The 14,148-nt window shown below is 36.3% G+C and overlaps 2 protein-coding genes across 2 annotated transcripts; one reads left to right on the top strand and one right to left on the bottom strand.

Annotated features, from left to right (window-relative positions):
• Positions 1-2,783: 2,783 nt before the first annotated feature.
• Positions 2,784-3,783, top strand: LOC137032795 (uncharacterized). The gene is made up of 3 exons (XM_067404743.1): positions 2,784-2,914; positions 2,988-3,431; positions 3,536-3,783. Exons 1-3 carry the CDS (start codon positions 2,866-2,868, stop codon positions 3,781-3,783), a joined length of 741 nt encoding a protein of 246 aa, XP_067260844.1. The 5' UTR covers positions 2,784-2,865.
• A 439-nt stretch (positions 3,784-4,222) lies between these two features.
• LOC137032862 (uncharacterized) lies at positions 4,223-6,230 on the bottom strand. Its single transcript, XM_067404842.1, has 3 exons — positions 6,056-6,230; positions 5,528-5,627; positions 4,223-5,438 (listed from the first exon to the last, which is right to left on the bottom strand). The coding sequence occupies exons 1-3, from the start codon at positions 6,154-6,156 to the stop codon at positions 4,554-4,556; spliced, it is 1,086 nt and encodes a 361-aa protein (XP_067260943.1). The 5' UTR covers positions 6,157-6,230; the 3' UTR covers positions 4,223-4,553.
• Between the last annotated feature and the right edge of the window lie 7,918 nt (positions 6,231-14,148).

Raw genomic sequence — 14,148 nt, 5'->3', positions numbered from 1 at the left:
TTAAGGTCTTATTATTTCTATGTTATTTTGTTTGTTTGTGCTTGCTATTTGCATTTCATTTATTGTTACTGAATCTAATAAGATATTTATTTATTTATTTATTTATTTTTTCTTAAAAAGTTATTAAAGTATTTGAATAAACCATCCATTTTTCTAAATTCTTAAATAGTGCATGCATGTTGATTTAGGAATATTTATTAGGATATATTTATGTATTAGTGCAAGTGACATGAACAGGAGCAAGAATCATACTTTACACATAGCCCATGTATTGCATCTATTACTCAATGCTTGCAGATTACCTTGACTTCTTTCCTTTAATAGGAATAAAGGCAGAGGAGAATGGACAATAAAAAAAATAAATAAATAAATTAAAAAAGAGAAGCACCCTCTGTCAGGGTTCTGTCAATACAGTCTTGTTTATTTCTTGGTTTTGTGACAGAGCGCTGACACTCCCGTTCTTGTCGGGTTTTTGTGTGAGCGTACGGTCTCGAGGGTTCTCGGGGCTGTGCGCTCTCTTGTCTGCGTGCCTTGTTTCATGTTGGGAGCGTGGCGTTCGGATCCCGGCACTCGTGTCTAGTTTGGTTTCGGTTTCGTGTCGGGATTCGGACACTCGCGCTCCCAGTCCTGTCTTTTATTGTGAGCGCACGGTTTGTGTGTACCTTCACTTGCCGTGCGCTCTTGTCTCACGTTTTGTGTAGCACGCGGTGATATCCACCTGCCGCGTGCTTTCATGTTGTGTTTTTGTCTTGTGTTGTGTCAGCACGCAGTCTGTGTTTCACGGGCTGCGTGCTTCCATGTTGTCTTGTTTTGTGTGAACACGTGGCTTATGAGTTTTCATAGTCACGTGTTCATGTCTCGTCTTGTGTAAGCACATGGCTTGTGATTTATAGGCTTGTTCGACTTGATGCAGCGCCGCAAAGACCGATCGGCGGCTGACTTGAAGCAGTGCATGCCGGTAAGAAATGTTGTCCGACTTGAGACAGCGCTGACGTCATGTGACTGTGACGTATGGCTTTAAAGTACCGCGAGAGCGATACGAGATCAGCCGCCCGAGTCAGCCCGCGCAGCTTCTGAAGAGGAGCTGCACGAGCTGTGATGACGACACAGCTGTTTCACGATTGGCCGGATTCACCGCATGACAACGATCACGTGAGTTTCGTGTTTATTTTCACGCCTTCAGTTCCACAAATGCTTACAAATCTGTATTTTTAAAACAGTTAAAGCTCTTTTCATGAAGTCACGATGTTATATTGTGTCATGTTTATCAAAATAAAACTGATAAAAACGTAGACCCCACTATATTGGCATTTAAATAATACATGCTTATGTTGAACTTTATTCTTGTAAAAACAGACACTGTAAGCAGTACATAAAGTATTGAATGAAAATGTCTCTGAAACATCAGTGTATTAGTCAAATATTGCATTTATTTCACTTCAGCTGTGATAAAAGGCTTGTTCGACTTGATGCAGCGCCGCAAAGACCGATCGTCGGCTGACTTGAAGCAGTGCATGCCGGATAGAAATTTTGTCCGACTTGATACAGCGCTGACGCCACGTGACTGTGACGTGTGCCATCAAAGTACCGCGAGAGCGATTCGAGAGTAGCCGGAGAACTCAGCCAGCGCAGCTTCTGAAGAGCGGCTGCACAGGTTCTGATGACGACACAACTGATCCACGATTGGCTGGATTCACTGATGACACCGATGACGTGCGTTTCAAGTTTATTGCGACGACTTCAGTTTCAGAAATTCTCATATGGACTTTTAAATCAGTTCAATACGTTTTTATGTCGTCTTCATCTTATAAATCATATTTATTAAATATTGTTTTACTGTATTTACTTTATTGTTAATATAGAGTTTGTGTATGTTTATTTTGCATGACTTTCTTTTTTATACAGACCTTTTACAGTATTCAGCAACCTATTCAAATGAGCATTTTTAATAACTAAAATGTTAATCTTAAAAACATACAATCTAATGTGGTCATAAATGTATGCTCCTATACAAATGATACATAATACATTATGTTCCTCCATTTGTTTGGTTTCTTCATATTCTCTAGTTTATTTTGCTGTGTTTATACTTCACCTGCATGTGGTTAGCAAACTGCTAACAACTTGCTGTAACTTCAACTTAACAACTTGACAACATTCTGTTCATTTTCAAATAGTTGGTCTAAATCACAATATAAATCCAACAGAATTGTGCTTTTCTGTATATGAAAATCAATGGTGTTATGTTTAAAATGTTAAAAAGAGCTCAGCTGGAGGGTACTGTAAATCTTGTTGCTGAAACCTTCTTAAAAAACACATACCCACCAGGGAATTTTTTTATAGGTTACTTTTATAATTTTGTATTAGCAGAAACACCTATGTCATACTGCTAAAGTATATATCCAATATGTTATCTTGTTTTGGAAGACACCCTTCCAAAACACCACTTATACACACATCTTAAACGCGTGTTAATACCATTAATACATAGAGTTACTTAATCACTAAATCATGAAAACAATGGAAGTCACTGATACAAATGTTGAGCCAAAACTGAAAGTGGACTTAAAATGGTAATTGCAATTGTTGCTAACTATAAGTAATGAATGGAACAGGTGTTGGCTATGGTCCCATGGTTCCTTAGGATATATAAAGAACCTGCATTACCCTGTGTAACACACAACAAAATGGACAACGTAACCATTAATGTGTTAGACAGCAAAGGCAATGTTGTCATGCTAACGGTTTCCAAGGACATTGCTGAAAGGATGCAAAATGGTAAGTAAACCACATGACTGTGAAATAATTACAAGTCACCAATGATTTGTGCAAGTGTTTTATTTATCATTTATTCCCCCAGATCAAATGTTCCTTTCCTCTGTCATGGAGAAAGTATCAGCTGTTGAAACAAAAGGTACACATTTACTTAATGAACAAGAATATACAGGAAATAATTCTTGAGTGACACTGACCACATCTCCAAACAGCTCTCCTCAGTGGCCCAGCTTGTGCTGCAAAGCTTCTCCAACCTCCTATTCCATGTCCCACTACCTCCACTAGATCACCGGCACCACTAAACCTCAGTTTTGTGAAACCACCATCCACCAGCCAGTGCCCCATTACTACCACTAGGCCCCCTGTACCTCCTCCACCATCCACCAGCCAGTGTCCCATTACTACCACTAGGCCCCCTGTACCACCTCCACCATCCACCAGCCAGTGTCCCATTACTACCACTAGGCCCCCTGTACCACCTCCACCATCCACCAGCCAGTGTCCCATTACTACCACTAGGCCCCCTGTACTACTTACCTCCACTGTCAAGGACCCACCACCTTCCACTCTGCAACCTGGTGCAGTGTGTGGAAACCCTTCAGCATCCATTCAACCTTCATCCCCTTCCTTCCAGTCAGACAGGCATGAATCTCAAGGTATTGCATCAAATACTGTAAGGAAGATAAATGGCAATACTGTTGTTAAATTACATAATTTTCTTTGTTGATCTATTTCTCTCCTTATCCCCTCCATTTTACAGAAATAACACATACAATGACACTATTTCTACTGGACCTTACAAAAACTCATCAGCACCTTTATTTTCGGAACAAAATGGCATTCTATAAAAAAATACAAAACTTATTCTCACTAAAGGGCTACAACTTGTCAAGTGAGAAAATTCGAAAAAAGCTAGCAAACATGTTAACTACTTATAAGAGAGTGAAAGACAGGCGCCGTGCAACTGGGGAAGGGAAGATCACCTGGGAGTACTATACAGTAAGTTGAAGACTGCTTTACTTTGTTTCTGAAATAACATTGTCATGTGTTACAAGACTGAAACATTGGTCATTTTCATTTTACATCCACCCCCACCAGCTAATGGATGAGTTATTTGGGTCATCGGGGATCGGTACTGCACCACCTGGCACCATTCACTCCACACCTCTGGGTTTGGAAGAGACCTCTTCCACAAGCAGGCCCACAACGTCTTCTCTTCAAGACCAGCCGGTAGGTGCTAGTATGGATGAACAGCCAGGAACTGCTACCATACAAAATGCAAACATCACAAGAAGGCAAAGACGACCACAACCCTTACAATTCCTGGACGCTTATGAAGAGCATGCAGAGAGAAGGACTGCTGTGCTTGAGTCCCTGGTAAGGCCAGATCTGGAGAGATGGTGGCGACTTAAGGAGAGGCGGAGAAGGTCCTTCGAAAAAAGATGGTGACCAGCTTGGGAACAATTATGGAGGAGCTAAAAAAAATGGGGAAAAGACAAGAGCAAATTATGCATCTATTACAGAACCCACATGAACCCCAATAAAATTATAATCTAAAGATGTTATCTCTTTTGATTTACACCTTTCCCCAAAATGTCCTATGTTTTTTTTTCCCCAAATAACAATTTCTAATGACAAACTAATTTTGTTCAATAAAACAAATTTCTTTATTTCAACACAAAATCTGTTTGTTTGTTTTATCATTTTTTGAATATTTCTGAACATTCAAATCTTTACTTTTCATCTTTTGTTTTGTATGTTAACTATACACATACAAGTTAGATCTGGCCACAAATCTGGTCTCTATAATGACATGCATTAGTGTTGTGGGGTTGCTGGGGGTATGGTTCATCATCAACACCATCACTTACCACAACTACTTGATCACTGGGCTCTAAACAAAGATTATGCAAAATGCAGCAGGCTGAGACTGCTGAGCTGATATTAGAAATGCTTCTCATTTGCAGGTAATGGAGCCTCCTAAACTTAGATTTTAGAATGCCAAATGCATGCTCAATGACCACGCGAGCTGCATTGAGCTTTCTGTTAAAATATCTTTGCCTAGCAGACAAGTGGCCATTGTCTCTATAAGGCCTCATAAGTTGAGGCAACAAAGGGTAGGCAGAATCCCCAATTATGTGCATTCCCTGTGGAACAAGTGAATGAGGATCTTCTTCAAGAACACGACAAACTTCTGTGAATCGAAATGCTCTGGCATCATGCCAACTCCCAGGGTGACCCACACTAATGTGACAGAAGCGCCGCTGACTGTCACAAAACCCAGTTAAATTTACAGAATAAAACTGTTTCCTATTCATGTATGCTAGGGGATTATCACAGTGGGGTCTCATTATAGGAATGTGACACCCATCTACTGCACATACAGTGTTGGGGAAACCTGCTGTGTCAAACCCTAACTTTGACATCTTCAGCCTTTGACCTCTGGGCCAGGATATGTGGTGGGCCATGTATGTGTTAATATTGTAACAAAACTCATGGAGATGCTTGGCAAGAGTGGATTTTGACATGTTAAATCTATCTGCCACCCCACGATATGACTCCTGATTCACCAATGTCCAAAGGCAGGCAAGAACACTGTTCGTGAGTGGCAGTTTGGTCTGTTGTAAATTCATATACACAGGACCAAGGGTAGTGATGACATCCTGCAAAGGTAGAAAAATAGGTAATCAAGACAACATGCTAACACTTGTAATAGTTCAATGAATTTTATATTAACCAGTCCAGTACAAACCTCCACTTGTTCTCTGGAAAGCCTGAAATGACTTCTAAATTCTGAGAGACTGTAGAGAGGGACAACATCCTCCACAAAATTCTCTATTCTTGGAACCATTCTATATAAGAACAAGAGGAATTGTACTCACTATATACAGTACATGTAGCCTACCTGAACACACATGTAACATTAGTCAAACATTTATTATCAGTGTTTTATGTTGAATAGGTATTTTAATTAAATAATTAGTCTATACAGAAGTGTTAAAATTTGAGTAAAACTCAATTATTTATCTGTCAGAATGAGTCATTCTCTCTAATTAAACCAAAATAATAACAATTATTGTTAAAAGGCAAGCAACAAGAGCTATTGATTACAAAAAACACCCATTACATCATTGCAAAGACTTTAGACTTTCGATACAGTATTTTTATTCAACATATAATTTTCCAATTCTAGGTATAGGTCTAGTAACTTTAAAGCTAAATTGATAATGTGTCTATAATTTGTTTAAAAATATACTTTTTACATTTAACCTTTACTCACCTTCGTTGCTCATCGTGCTCAATGTATTGCAAAAATAATGGATTTTCTATTGCTTCCAGCTCGTCTGCGATCAAGTAAGCAAACGCCACGTGATCTGCCATGACTGACGTAATTGCAGCAAACTACGGGAGCCACAGCGTGTCCGACTTCACGTCTCCGTTTTCAGCTCCTCCCCGCCTGCACGCGGCTAATCTCGCCGATCGGTTACATCCAGCCGCAGCCGATGTCGAACACACCTTTTGTCTTCATTGGCCATGTGCTTGTGTCTTTGTTTTGTTTTGGTGTGAGCACATGGCTTGTCATGTGTTTCTTTGTGCCATGTGCTCTCACGTCTATTGTCTTGACCCCGCCCACCTTGTTACCTCATTATTGGTTGATTTGCCCCACCTGTCCTCCCTCGTTACCTGCCTTGTTTGCTCTCCTATTTATTCTCCTTGTGTTTGCAGTCCTGTGCTGGTTCGTTGTCGTATTTCTCCTTGTGTGTCGTCAAGTCAAGTCAAGTCAAGTTTTAGTTATAGTCTGTTTTCCCCCTCGGGGTTGTTTTTGTTGTGTTTTTGTTTTTATTTTTATTTTTATTATCAATAAAGCCCTTCCTTTCCTGCAATTGAGTCCTCGCTCCTTCCACCACCCACCAAACCTGACACCCTCTTGATAAATGTAACATTGATAATACATTAAGTTGTAGTCGATAGGATCATCACCTGACCTGAGACTTGACGTTGTCATGTATCTTATCTCCTGCTCCCTGATTACTGCTTAATCAGGTAATCATTCATATTCCTGAATCTGTATTAAATTTGAGGAATGCAACTAATCTCCATTCTGTTTAGCCTGTTTCCACTGAAACACATTTTTTTTTTTTAAGAAATAAAAGAAAAACAACATATTGTATTTGAGAAAGTGAATGACATTGCTATTTTGTGATATTTAAACAGATTAAGGTCTACATAAGGTGAATCTGCAGCTTTAAATAAATTTTTGTGGAGAAAAAAAAAGAAACAGTTTTTTCATTATGCAAGATTACTTGAATGCTAGTTTCACAGAAAATGAACTGATATTTGGCCATAGTTCAGATGTGTTTATTCCTCTCCAACACACCTGCTTGGAAGTTTCAATTGATCCTAATGACCTTTATTAGCTGTGTTGATAAATGTGTTGATAAATTAAATATATATAATTTAACAGTATTATAAATATTGTTCGAATATTCTGTGTTTAGCAGTGTATAAAAAGTTAATTATATTGTGTTTAGCATATTAACATTGTTGACTGTGACTATGTATGGCAACTGAATTGACTTGTTCTTAGTTAACATCATGCTTTCTTTTTCAGATTTCAGAGAACCCAAAGGAAAAGAGGCAGTTGTCTGATGCAAGCCAGATTTTGAAAACTTTGGACCACTTGTAGTTGATGACATAAGACTTCTGAAAGTAGTGTTATTTTTAAAGGTTAAAATACTTTTGTCCTTTTTGCCCCACTCTTAAAGAATTTAATTTTCTATCTCTTTGTCATTGAGTGTGTTAAACTGTCAAATAAATTAATTAAAAAAACCTGACTCAATTGCTGGAAAGGTGTCATTTAAGTTTTAAAAGATTTTCCCAAAACTTTGAAATGGTCAGAAATTTGTTGATGTACCATTGAAGTGTAGCTGAAATATTAATGTTGTTCAGAACATTATTTTATGTTGACATTTCAGTTCAACATCACATTAACACTGATCAAACAATATTACAAATTATTATTGTTCATTTCAATATTGATTTAACAGCAGTGATGTAGAATCAATCATAGTGTAATGTTGATTCAACAATAATACCATTGATCATTTGTGTTAATGTCATTGATTCAATATCAGTGATGTAGAATAAATCATAGTGTAATGTTGATTCTATAGCAATGCCATTGATTTTTTGTTCATCATTGTTTCAACATTAAATGTGGGTGTAAACGTGAAATTGAACATCATCTCATAATGTTGATTCAATGATATTATTAATTTATTTTTGAAATCTCCACATTGTTTCAGCTTTAACTGAGGGTGCAAAAGTGATGTTGAAAAAATATCACTTCATAATGTTGAATCAATAATATTACCATTGATTTATGGTTGGAATCTCAACATTATTTCAAAAGTGCCAAAGACGTGTTGAAAAAAACATAACTTTAATGTTTAATCAATATTATTACCATTGATTTGTGGTTAAAATATCAGTATTATCAGCTTCAACATTAACTGAGGGTGCAAGAGTGATGCTAATTCAATGTTAATTGGCGTTGACACATCAACACTGACTCAACATTGTTACATTGTGGCCATGCTGGGTTAAGAATGAATGATTGTTGGCCAGAAATGGATTACAGTTTCCAGTGTTTTTTCTTTTTCGTTTTTTCTTCAGCGATTATTCAATAATACCCAACTCTCTCAGTCTAAAAGGTATCATCTGGATGATATCTTATATGTTGTATATTTAATTATATCTGCAAGGTGCTAATGCAGATATGACTTTTCTTAATACTTCCTTAATTTTCAGGAAGGACAAAAAAATCTTCATCATTCAGAAATTCTTCTGCAGATGTGGTTCAGTTGGTTCAGCACTGGGAGCTGTCCAATGTACTGAATTACTTCTCACCAAAAATCTTTTCTAATTACATTCACTATATTCCAGAATTGTAAGGTGTGTGATATGACAATTAACTGTGATATTCTCATTAACTGAACAATGTCTGATATACATTTCTTTATCAGTCTTAAACCAGTAACCCATTAAATGTGAAAAGCCATTAGATGTCCTTACCTTTGGAAATGCATATAGAAAAAATCATGAACATGGCAATTACATTAATAATTCACATCTTTCTTTCTTTTTTTATCTTTCTGTGTATTTTCCCACAGTAAAAAGAAAAATCAGCTTGTTTAAAAGTTTAATGAGCAAATTTGCCTCACGTAATATTTGTATCAAAAACAATTGTTTGTTTGGTTGTTTATTTGTTTTGTTTTTGTTTTTTCTGTGAAATGAACTTTTTTATTATTTGTTTTGTTTTTGTTTTTTTGTTTTGTTTTTTTGTTTTTTTCTGTGAAATGAACTTTTTTATTTGTTTTGTTTTTTGTTTTTTTTTTGTTTTTTGTTTTTGTTTTGTTTTTTCTGTGAAATGAACTTTTTTAATAAACTAGTCCAGAAATGTTTACCTCATCTCAATGTACCTGCTACTTCAGTTAATTGTCACATTAATTCTCTAGAATTCCATTGTAAACAATAACAAAAACATCAACTACAATTTCAAAAAGCAACCTCAGGAAAATAAACTATTCTGGGCAAGGCCATGTGATTTTATTTTAAATGCAGTAAGTCAGCTGTCACAAGGGAAGCATGGCAAGTGAGATGTTGTTTGTCCAAAAGGTGGTGCTGTAACAAACCAGAAAAGACCTGTAACTACTTGATAAATGAAAATGGTTTCAGCATGACTGTTAGCAAAAACTATTACAAACATAACATAACTATAGGTATATATTTAAACTCACAAAATGTTATTACGTTCAGAGGCAAGTGTTATCTAATACCATTCACAGGTGAGCTTCAGTGAGAACGGCCTGGTTCATTGTGGGCGGTATTTCTGCTGAAGAGCTTTGAATCACATAGGATTGTTGTTGTTTTTTTTTTGTTTGTTTTGTTTTGTTTTAAGTGAGGGTTAAATTATTATACTTTTTTTTCTTCTTTTCTGTGTGTAATTGTTCCAATACACTTACTAGTGCACTTATATAAACACATGCATGTGGTTTCCTGTTTCAGCATGTCTAAAGTGAGCTTCGGAATTGGGAGGAGAACCTACTTTACTTCTTTGAAATGCAGCCCTTCTGCAAGACTGAACTGAATTATGAGTGAATTGAAGTGAATATTAAAACAGAACAAAAGTGTCTCAGCGCCACATACAGTGAACAGCTCAGTAATAACCACATCTAAACAAACTATTAATACTTTGTACCAGGGCAAACATGGACATGTCTTATTATTGTCAGTGTAATTTGGCAATATTTTTTATAGAAAGATAAAAATGACAGGCAATGTAGAAAAGATAGATAGATAGATAGATAGATAGATAGATAGATAGATAGATAGATAGATAGATAGATAGATAGATAGATAGATAGATGATAGATAGATAGATAGATAGATAGATAGATAGATAGATAGATAGATAGATAGATAGATAGATAGATAGATAGATAGATGTAAATGTAAAACTCTAAAAGCATAGCTACAGTGTCTTATGACTTCAACCAATATGGATTTTACAGGCTGCAATACAATGCACATTTATTTTACATAGTATTTACTAAATTGGAAATAGATCATTTGGAAAATGAATTAAATTGAAAACAAATATGTTTAGCTTCATAAAAAATATCACCTTTAACTTAAAAAATATAAACCTGTAAAATGAACAGCCTAAAAAAGAAGTAAGCATTCACAAGAAGACAGTCACAAAGACCACTGGAAACATTTGTGGTTTGGACTTTTACCTCAGAAAAACAAACAGAAGGCCGGACTCTCTTTATTGCCATGACGACCTATAAATATCACTGAATTCACACATGGAAACCACTTCTTACACCCTGTGGCATCCAAAAGCCACTGTTGAATGACACATTTTGTAATATGCATGCATGCAACGTCTACAATATATTTCTGTATCAATCTGCTCAAGCAACTTACACCCAAATGTTTGAGATAAATATTCATATGATCTACAAATAAAAACATAGATATAAAATAGTATGAGTTTATTTTTACTTTTTAGACCAACTGCTTGGATTAGTGCAATGTATTTACAAAAATATGTACAAAAAAGCATACTGTAAGCAGCTATAAAGGCCCTACTAGGAACAGCTGAGAGTGTTTGAATGAGGAAGTAGAATCACATCTTGGCATAGGGATGTTCAGATGTCAGCAGTCTATAAGAGACTTCAGTGTGGAGGTAGATCTTTCCAGTTTTACTCGTCTCACACTGATGTTTCTTCACAGAATCTGCCTGAAATGATTCAGATGGAGGAAGAGAGAACAATCTAAACTAGTGAAAAACCTCATCAACTTATAAATCTCTGAAGTAGTGAAGCTTATTGACATCAAGTAATAATATAGAATAGTTACCTGAAGAACAATAGCTTTGAGTATCTCAGCACTCATTTCAGAACCTAAAAAACATGAAAAGTCTGAAAAATGGCAAAATGAATGAGTAGTCTGTCATGTATATAGAATACAAACACTTTAAACATACATTTGCTCTGTATTCCTGTGCTTTTAAACAGACATTGCAGCACTTTCACATATTCGTAACAAATAAACAGTTTACAGGGAGTGCAGAATTATTAGGCAAGTTGATTTTCTGATCATATTTTTTTTCCAAGCACATTTTACCAATTCCAATCCACATCAATCTTAATAACTACTATTAATATTTTTTTTTTGATCATTTATAAGTGATATATAATTGTTCATGAAGGCTGGAAATGAAAAATGCCTTATATTCAGGTGTGCAGAATTATTAGGCAGGTTTTCTTTTACAGATAAAATGAGCCAAAAAAGAGATTTAACTCAGACTGAAAAGTCAAAAATTATTAAATACTCATGAGAAGGACGCAATACTAATGTAATACTAGAAATTGCAAAGTTAAAGCATGACCATTGGACAGTGAAATGCTCATTGGGTCAGCTGGGTCATACAAAAACAGCTGGAGAAGAAAAGACACGTTAACTGCAAAATAATTAAGAATTAAGGTGAAGAATTAAGTGTGAAACCATCAGGAACCCTTTAGTCTCCAGCGCCACCATTTCCCAGTACTGAAACCTACCTGGAGTCTTCAGAAGTGTGAGGTGTCAGGATCTCAGAGACTTAGGTTAGGTGAAGAATCCTAAAAAATGACCCGCTCTTAATAAGAATCACAAGCTGAAGTGTTATAAAATACATGAAGACTGGGTTTTTATAGGCCTTATAGACAGACAGCTTGAGAGTGACTCCTGAAGGACCAGCACCACATCCTCTTGTACCACTGTTTGAAGAATTTATCTTCCAGAATCTGGCAGTAAGTTTTGGAAGATCATTTAGTCCATCTCTGTAAGATGGACATTTCAGGATAAGAGATGGACTAAAAGTGAACTCCCACACCTTACTGCCAGATTCTGGAAGATAAATTCTTCAAACAGTGGTACAAGAGGATGTGGTGCTGGTCCTTCAGGAGTCACTCTCAAGCTGTCTGTCTCTGAGATCCTGACACCTCACACTTCTGAAGACTCCAGGTAGGTTTCAGTACTGGGAAATGGTGGCACTGGAGACTAAAGGGTTCCTGATGGTTTCACACTTAATTCTTCACCTTAATTCTTAATTATTTTGCAGTTAACGTGTCTTTTCTTCTCCAGCTGTTTTTGTATGACCCAGCTGACCCAATGAGCATTTCACTGTCCAATGGTCATGCTTTAACTTTGCAATTTCTAGTATTACATTAGTATTGCGTCCTTCTCATGAGTATTTAATAATTTTTGACTTTTCAGTCTGAGTTAAATCTCTTTTTTGGCTCATTTTATCTGTAAAAGAAAACCTGCCTAATAATTCTGCACACCTGAATATAGGGCATTCTTCATTTCCAGCCTTCATGAACAATTATATATCACTTATAAATGATTAAAAACAATATTAATAGTAGTTATTAAGATTGATGTGGATTGGAATTGGTAAAATGTGCTTGGAAAAAAAATATGATCAGAAAATCAACTTGCCTAATAATTCTGCACTCCCTGTAATATTTTGCCCTCTGGTATATTATAACAACTTACTCCTTATTTTAATCATTCAGTTATTAAATTGAATGTTTTTACACAAAGATTGTCTACAAAATGAATGTGAATGTTTGAATGAGTACCTGCAGTTTTTCTCTGACAGAGGCAGTACACACAGATGGAGGACAGGAGTGAGGAGAGGAGAACACACACCGGACACACACTGAACAGCAGCGTCCAGCAGAAAACACAGTCTGATACAGAAATAAGAGAGCTGGTGGTGGAGTCAGAGAAAGACACTGCCTCTAAATAAAACATAAGCATCAACATGCAAATGAAGTTTTTTAAGTTGTTTTGTAATAATTACAACCATTAAGCATAGCAACATTCCTCCATGCAATTTTAAAAGAGGTTATTACACTTATTACACTCTTGTTACACTTGTCACTCCTCCGCTTCACGTCGGGGTCCTGCATCACCCTGTTGGGGTTTATTCTGAGATAACAACCAGCTGGATGTACATTATCCCTTACTTAATTGAACCTTTTAATTTCAAATATGTGCTTCTGACAGTGCAAGAGGATGAAAACTACTTATGAAGATCATTTGGGGGTTTTTTTTTGCATATTTTAATCAGTTCTTTGTTATTGCCGAAAATAAATATATTTTTTTTATTTGTTTGTTTTGTATTTAAGATTAAGAGGTTTTATTGTTTTATTGACCAACATGCATAAAAACAACATCAACAACAGTAGAAATAGTTTCTTACCTAAGACAGACAGACGAGTTCTTCTGTTTCCATACTTGTACAGTGAGCCCATGACACCACAGTAATATATTCCCTCATCAGAGACACTGACATTCTCTATATGTAGATCATAGGAGTTACTGGAGCTGTTGTGCACAAAACTGAAACGTGGAAACATCCCCCAGAACAGGTTTATAGTCTTTATTAACAGAGATGGTTGATGCTCATGTGAGCAGTTTCTCAACCAAACGATATGTGATCCAAAAGTAAAGACACAGTCAGAGTAGAGAGTGATGTTGTCTCCTGCTTTAACTCTCACGTCCACTTCTGTCCCAAACACTCTCTGGTGTTCACAGAACAAAACACCTGCAAAAGCAAATACATCTTTAAAGGACTTTCAAATAACTTAACATAACTAAACATTACAACAAAACATAATGTTAAAAAGTACACAAAAGTATACATACACAGAAGTATGATGACTGTAACTCTTGCTTGCTCCATCTCAGTGACTGATAAATGTGAGGGTCTTTAATGCGGATGTCTCTTAATTGATTGGCTGTCTGTGGTGGGAG

Source organism: Chanodichthys erythropterus, chromosome 12 (genome assembly GCF_024489055.1).
Source record: "Chanodichthys erythropterus isolate Z2021 chromosome 12, ASM2448905v1, whole genome shotgun sequence".
Classification (NCBI taxonomy): Eukaryota; Metazoa; Chordata; class Actinopteri; order Cypriniformes; family Xenocyprididae; genus Chanodichthys; species Chanodichthys erythropterus.
This window is presented reverse-complemented; position numbering and strand designations above follow the sequence as displayed.

What these genes read in the sequence shown, in the direction of transcription:
- LOC137032795 (XM_067404743.1), top strand. Translation starts at nt 2,866, where the DNA reads ATGTTCCTTTCCTCTGTCATGGAGAAAGTATCAGCTGTTGAAACAAAA. An exon ending in ATCAGCTGTTGAAACAAAAG is followed by an intron (nt 2,915 to 2,987) that starts GTACACATTTAC and finishes ATCTCCAAACAG; the next exon opens with CTCTCCTCAGTGGCCCAGCT. An exon ending in AGACAGGCATGAATCTCAAG is followed by an intron (nt 3,432 to 3,535) that starts GTATTGCATCAA and finishes TCCATTTTACAG; the next exon opens with AAATAACACATACAATGACA.
- LOC137032862 (XM_067404842.1), bottom strand. Translation starts at nt 6,156, where the DNA reads ATGGCAGATCACGTGGCGTTTGCTTACTTGATCGCAGACGAGCTGGAA. An exon ending in GAGCACGATGAGCAACGAAG is followed by an intron (nt 5,628 to 6,055) that starts GTGAGTAAAGGT and finishes GTTCTTATATAG; the next exon opens with AATGGTTCCAAGAATAGAGA. An exon ending in TTTCCAGAGAACAAGTGGAG is followed by an intron (nt 5,439 to 5,527) that starts GTTTGTACTGGA and finishes CTACCTTTGCAG; the next exon opens with GATGTCATCACTACCCTTGG.